This window comes from Trachymyrmex cornetzi, unplaced genomic scaffold, assembly GCF_001594075.2.
Source record: "Trachymyrmex cornetzi isolate Tcor2-1 unplaced genomic scaffold, Tcor1.1 scaffold1214, whole genome shotgun sequence".
Classification (NCBI taxonomy): Eukaryota; Metazoa; Arthropoda; class Insecta; order Hymenoptera; family Formicidae; genus Trachymyrmex; species Trachymyrmex cornetzi.
Window position 1 is genome coordinate 23,365 of NW_017295778.1, and position 7,550 is coordinate 30,914.

At 32.0% G+C, this 7,550-nt stretch overlaps 1 protein-coding gene across 1 annotated transcript in view; it reads left to right on the forward strand.

Annotated features, from left to right (window-relative positions):
- The window catches only part of LOC108768199 (1-Acylglycerol-3-phosphate O-acyltransferase 2), a 22,196-nt gene extending 21,534 nt beyond the window's left edge, over window positions 1–662 (forward strand). Inside the window, exon 6 of the mRNA XM_018518558.1 lies at window positions 481–662. Within this exon, the coding sequence (XP_018374060.1) occupies window positions 481–644 (164 nt within the window). The 3' untranslated portion in view covers window positions 645–662. The remainder of the gene's footprint in view (window positions 1–480) is intronic.
- Window positions 663–7,550: the final 6,888 nt, after the last annotated feature.

The window sequence follows — 7,550 nt, forward strand, 5'->3', positions numbered from 1 at the left end:
ATTTTTCTGTATGTACACGCGCACGCTTTAGGGCGAACTAAATTGAGTTCTCAAAAAGATTTCGATCATTTCCCAATCGAGATATTATTTTCAAAGCGCCGAATATTCGCCATCGATAGCTTGGCGCGCGGGGAGTAGGGCAAGCGGCCCGCTCACCGCCGCGAGCCTCTAAGCTCGAACGGCGCGGCGCGCCTACTACTCCTACTAGGCCCCGCTCCTCGCAGCCCGCGCGCCGTGCGCTCGGTGGGCTGTGCCTTCGGTAATAGTAGGTCGGGCGGACGCGCGTATTTGGCTATCTTTTAAACGTTAATATCTCGTTAACTATTGCTGACACCTCAAAATGGTACAGGACTTTTTGATTCAGTATAGGCTGTTCTACCCACGTATGACAAAAAATGCGGTAGTCGCTAAACGCCCTGTATAATTATATTTTTATGTATAATACTTATGTACCCTAAAAAGAGATTTGATATTTCACAGGAAGTAGTTATATTACTGTTCTACCGCCAATTCCCACTGTGGGTATGACCAAAGACGATCTACCAAAGCTCATGGAGCAGGCGTATAAAGTTATGAATAAAATCTTTGTGGAATCGTCGACGGAGTGCCTCGAGGAACAGATACAAAGTTTGAAGTGTGATTGATAGGAGTAACAAAAAACGATTAGCGTAATTACGAGTAAATCGTGATATAAATTCTAATCGATAGGAGAAATTGTAACTAATTTGCAGATTGCAAATTTGCAAAGATTGCACATGTGATTGACTTTTTTGTGTTACTAATTGTTGTGGACGCATGTAATTTCTGCCAAATAGAATACAAAGTCATAATGATGTCTCATATTTCATTTGCCGCTTGTAAGTAAACTTAGAGACGTCCTTAAGATATCTTTACGACTTGTGTGTTCTATCTGGATGTGTCATAACATACACAATATATGTATCAGCTGAGAAAGCTTCTTTAATTCAGTAAGATTCGTTTAGATCTTTACATATATGTATATATACACTGTGTCCCACAATTTTTACAACAAAGCGCTCTTGTATAGATAGAACGGACTAAACTGACAAGGAGTATCCCAGAAATGGTATCCTTGAGTTTAGATGCCAATTTTTTTGTCACAGATCGGAAAAGAAATTCCGTTTGGTGATTTGTCCACATAGCCTGTTCGAGTTTTTAAATTTTGAAAATTGGCCGCGCTTTAGGCGACGTAGATGAGCCGGGGGTGATCCCGATTGATCACGGCTCGATTGGACATCATCAATTACAGCGACCGGTGCCTAGGAGTTTTGTAGTCTCAAGTGCTGTGAGTGGCTCGTGTCCAATTGAGCCGTATCTAACTGGGTGCCACCCGATGAGCCGTTCCAATAGGTTTGTTCGCGTTGCACGAAATCCCCACATATTTTTGCACTTAAAATGAGATAGATACATATTTTGCCTTAAAAAGAGAGAAAGCGAAGATTTTGAGTGCCAAAAGTGCAAGCAACACAAACAGACCTATTAACATGCTTCGCAAGCAGTACGATTGGCTCAGGTGCAATAGTTAGGTGCTCGCATTGGAAATCGAAGGATGCGAGTTCGAGACCTGTCGTAAATAATTTTTTTTACTTTTCTTATTTATTTATTTATTTTATTTATTCTTTGTATATGAATTTTAATGTACAGTATTATTTAATGTTATTGAAATTTTAATAAATCCATATTGCATATAATTAAATGTAAACTTACGCTTTTAACGCTGTTAACTATCACATCCACATAACCGAACGAAAAGTAAATATAATTGACATAATTGGATAATGAAAAGGAATTAGAATAGAAGAGTAAAATGTAATAAATTGAAATCCTATTGTAATATTTGTATAGAATGATGATGTTAAGTCCAAGCCCTTGGAAATACGTTTAAACGGGAGAGACAAGGATGGAGTTGTAGAGGGTATAGAAGGACGTTTAGACTTTATCCCGCAGGTATACGCGCAGTGGCGAACACCTGAGAGTCGGACGCACTTCCTATCACTCCAGAATATGGGTCAACATCCTGAAGGGACGCTATAACGTCTGTTTCCTTAAGCAGTGCGTACGTCTAATTTTGAGTTAAAGAAATGAATCTTTATAACTCGGAAGTGGACCAGGTGGGATCCTTGGGAAACGGCGAGAGTACGAGGTCTTTTGAATTTAAAAATCAACTGAAGGAAATCATTTTAAATAGAATTTCATTTTATTACTAAAGTAAATTACAAAAAAATGTGATGTTTATTAATTTTATATGAACTTTATAATTAAAGTTAAACATAATCATAAATTTTATAATTGAATTAAAGTACACATACCTAATTATCGAGTTTGCATAAATTTTATAATTAAATTAAAACATAAGTGTTGAGTTTACATATATTTTGTAATTAAATTAAGTTAAAGATAATCATTAGGTTTACATAAATTTCGCATAAATTTTATAATTACATAAAAACATAATTGTTGAGTTTACATATATTTTGTAATTAAATTTAAGTTAAAATAATCATTAGATTTACATACATCGAAGAAAAACTTGACGAGTTGACATGATTAGTGGTACATCGGTACGATTATTGGTTTATTTGTGCCGCTATTGAGTTTGATAGTGTGTTATGTGTGTGTGATGTCGGAGAGCCAATACATGTTAGCTAATTTCGTTAATTATGACAGAGGAAGGGGGAACTTACTGTTATCTGACAGAACGGTGAGACTGGGTAGTTAGCCCTCGGTTCGCTGATCTCGGTTGGGCCTCTCCAACGGTTGACTTCTTTTGCGCACTGAATTTAATGTTTCAATATACTTGAAAATGCACTGTTTAGTGCTAAAGTGTACGCACTGAGTTTACTGACTGCGTAAAAACCCATTTTCTGTCTCTCCTGTCTCGCGATGTCGCGGTTTATATAGGAATAGTTTAGGGGGAGGTTTTATGGTAGGGTGTGTCTAATTGGGAAATTGGGGAATCAGGTTTGCAGAATTCTGAGGTGATACAGTTTTGATTCGTCATTGAAAAATTGCCTTCCGGTTAGCTCCGCCCGCTGTGTCATTTTAGGAATGACATGTGAATGTTACAATTGAAATAATATTTTGAAACATTCATGAAACATTTGATAAACTTTTTTATGTAACATTTCAAATTTATAGTATTGTTGCCGGAATGAAACATCCCCTGCATGTTTTATGTTTCGTAGATGACGAAAATAAAAATCGAGTATATACTGTTAAATATGTCAAACAAGCAAATGACAATCCAAAATCCCTTGAAATTATTTTATTTTATTTTATTTTATCTTATCCTTCAAATAACATTTTATTTTAAATCTCGAACTGCTCACATATTGAAGATAATATTTCTGCAATTGTTTTTGAATTCTTAAATGCATTTGAACATTTTACAGAATTAATCTTGTCCTGATTTGCTTGATATATCAACAAGCAGTTTAGGCGATTTTTCATGCGATCGAAAAACATTTTATTAACAGTAAATTCTACCAAATGTTTTATCTCTAGGTAAAGCTCATCGTGGGTACACAGATGCGCAGTCATCGTAAATACAAACTTACCTTTTTAAAAAAAAGGTAAAAAAAGCCCTAAGCGTTGGTGAAACTTGCCCAAATGGTGCTTCTCGTAAAGAATCACCATTTGGGCCAGTTTCACCAACGCCAATTACTTAATCAGTCGTGAATAACTAATCACGTTTGCTGTTTAGTAGAACTAATGATATGTATCATTTGTATAAAAGATTTGATATCAACAATTGGCGTCAAGTTAAATTCAATGTAATTCGAACAAATTAAATTTTATCATTTTATTCCTCCCAAAGAAAAAATAATTTATTTAACTCTAATGATATATATCATATTTGTACAATTGATATCAACAAAATTGGCGCCAAGTTAAATTCATCAAAATTTTATCAAAAAAATTTTATGTATTATTCCATTAAAAGATTTGATATCAAGAACTGGCGCCAAGTTAAATCCCACTTCTTTGTACCATGCCAAATTAAATAAATAATGAATATTAATCTAATTATTAATCTAATGGTATGTATTATTTGTAAGAACGATTTGATATCAACAACTGTGGCGCCAAGTTAAATTCTACTAAAAGTATGAAAACTCAAGTCATACTATCTTTATTTATTATTTACTTAATGGTACTATTTTTAATTTTTATACAATGAAACCTAAGTATACGTATACTTATTGAAGAATCTTCCTATTCCAATCCAAATGATTTAAATTCCTCTTAAATAAAATTATTATATGACAAAAAAAAACATTTCCTCTTCCAACTAAAGTAGTGGTTATTTAATTCTCCTTCAAAATATTATACAAAACATCACAAACTTGCGTTACCTTGCTCAATTTAAATTTGTTACCACAAAAATTAAAGAATTAACCGTATAAAATGAAAAAATTTAATTTAAGTAGAAAAATTTTTCATATAAAAACACTTGGTGCTGCTAGATAGAGTAAGAAAAACTATAAGAACAATTTAAAATTGGAATGGTAATTAATAAAAATAAATAATAAAAGATAATTGTATATAATTTAAAAGATTTATTTTTCTTTGATTTAAACTTAATAGCATTTACAACGATCATCATAGTTTACACGACTCTATAACTCAATCATATATACACATGCTAGATATTTTAACTCTCATTAGGGATGGTTTTTATTTTTCTTATTTTTTGAAATATTCATATTTTTTAATATGATTCTGACATTTTTTTATTAATATGCTTCTTAATTATATTATTTTTCTAAACTATAGAAAATCAAAGCCTTACACGGTCTAGCTGGATCTTAATGCTTGTATGATTCTTATGTGAATTTATATACTACGTATGTAGTCCCACAGAAACGCGCGCCGAAAAATTTCCGGTCTTGAAACGCTAACTCTACTAAACTACCGCAGTAATATCACGAGTTAAATTGACTAGCAATTTTAACAAATTTTTTGATGCTTATTTGCATCTTCGAAACGATCTTAATAATGATGAATAACATATTAAAATCTGTAAATAATGCCTCGGGGTAGTCTAAAGGCTCAGGACGCTCGCACGGTATGCAAGAGATCCGGGTTCGACTCCCGGCCGAGGTAATATTTTTCGCAATAAGAATTTATTATTTACAGATTTTAATATGTTATTCATCATTATTAAGATCGTTTCGAAGATGCGAATAAGCATCAAAAATTTGTTAAATTGCTAGTCAATTTAACTCGTGATATTACTGCGGTAGTTTAGTAGAGTTAGCGTTTCAAGACCGGAAATTTTTCGGCGCGCGTTTCTGTGGGACTACATACGTAGTATATAAATTCACATAAGAATCATACAAGCATTAAGATCCAGCTAGACCGTGTAAGGCTTCGATTCTATAGTTTGTGTTATCACATGTACGGTCCTATAATATATTATATTATTTATTTTTCTAAGTATTATATTCTTATCATTTTATTTACATTCATGCTTTACTACTATACTACCATATTATTATATATCGAGATCTAGCAGCACCAAGTGTTTTTACATGAAAAATTTTTCTATTTAAATTAAATTTTGTCATTTTATACGGTTAATTGTTTATTTTTTTGTGGTAACACTTAAATTGAGCAAGGTAACGCAATTTTGTGATAATGTTTATGTATAATGTTTTGAAGGAGAATTAAATAACCACTACTTTAGTTGGAAGAGGAAATGTCTTTCAATGAATTGTGATATAATAATTTCATTTAAGAGGAATTTAAACAATTTGGATTGGAATAGGAAGATTCTTCAATAAGTATACGTATACTTAGGTTTCATTGCATAAAAATTAAGGATGGTATCAATTTGAATCAAGTAAATAATAAATATAATATCACTTGAGTTTTACTTTTCATTTTGTAAATTTAACTTGGCGCCACGGTTGTTGATATCAAATCGTTCGTACAAATAATACATACCATTAGATTAATATTTATTATTTATTTAATTTGACATGGTATAATGAAGTGGGATTTAACTTGGCGCCAGTTCTTGATATCAAATCTTTCATACGAATAATACATATCATTAGAGTTAAGTAAATTAAGAAAAAAATTAAAGTTACTATTATATTTTTTCTTTGGGAGGATTAAAATGGTAAAATTTAACTTGGCGGCAATTATTGATATCAAATCTTTTATACAAATGATACATATCATTAGTTCTACTAAACAATTAGTTTTACTAAGCAGCAAACGTGATTAGTCATCAGTTTCACGGCCGATTAAGTAATTGGTATTGGCGAAACTGGCCCAAATGGTGATTCTTTACGAGAAGCACCATTTGGGCCAATTTCACCAACGCTTAGCGCTTTTTTTACCTTTTTTTTAAGAAGATAAGTTTGTATATCAGTTTTATGGCTAGTGACTTACAGCGTTGAAATATTCATATTTATATCTCATTATAATCATTTATGTCAATTAGTGTCTATTATGTGTAATCTATTATAATTGATGTAACGATGCTTGAATCCATGTGAGATTGTAATTGGAGATAAGGTGAGTTGATTATCACCAATTAGATAGTATTAATAACAGTCTGTGTTCTATATAATCAATAATAAATTGCAATTAATAGCTTGAGTTCTGCTATCCATACCACTCAGCTTTGCAACTGGATGGAGCAACATCAAATACGTTAGAAGATAGTATTCTCTCACGGCGTTTCCAATGCAATCTCAATATGACTGTTAAAGCGGCGATCATGCGAGATTCAGTTCAACTTTATATGGTAGGGTGAAAAGTGACGATTGTTTTTTGCTGAAGATGGCTAAAAATGTTAGAGCCGAAACGTTCAAATTTGTAATTGAACATGAAATACATCATGTAAACATACGCATTTAATAACTAGCGAATACTCTTTATGCCCGCACATTCAAATACATTTTACTAATTTCTTTGCTTGAATTTAAGGAGCTCATTATTGTACATTATATATATATTTTATTGTAATTCTAATTTTGATCACACCAGGCTGAAACATGAGGCGTAAATTACATTCTTCTTCTTCTTCGTTTTTTAACTTTGTACTTCAAGTTTTTGGTTTATTTGTTGTGAAGTTGATGAAAGAGAGGATCAAGCATCGAAAACTAATTTTTAAGAACAAAAATAGAATAGGATTGATTAAATGTTGTATGGAACGTAACATAATTCCAGCGCATCTCAAAAAAATATCGAAGTTTTCTCCTAATTTTGATTTACACCAATATTCAGAAACAAAGTTCCATCACATAAGACAAACATATATCAAAAAAATCTTAAAACTAGAGCTTAATGATTCGTATAGATCTATTGAACGTTCTCAGAGAATTATTTTCCACCTGGTACGTACCATCTCAAACAATGTACCATTATACATCTATCAAAGGTTCTTCAAATCTTAAAATGTTAAATTATATAATCAATTTGTTACTAAAAAACAGAGAATCTGTAAAAATGTTGTAAGGCAAATGTAATATGTTAAGAACTACTTGAAAAAATTACAGACTATTCTAAATTTC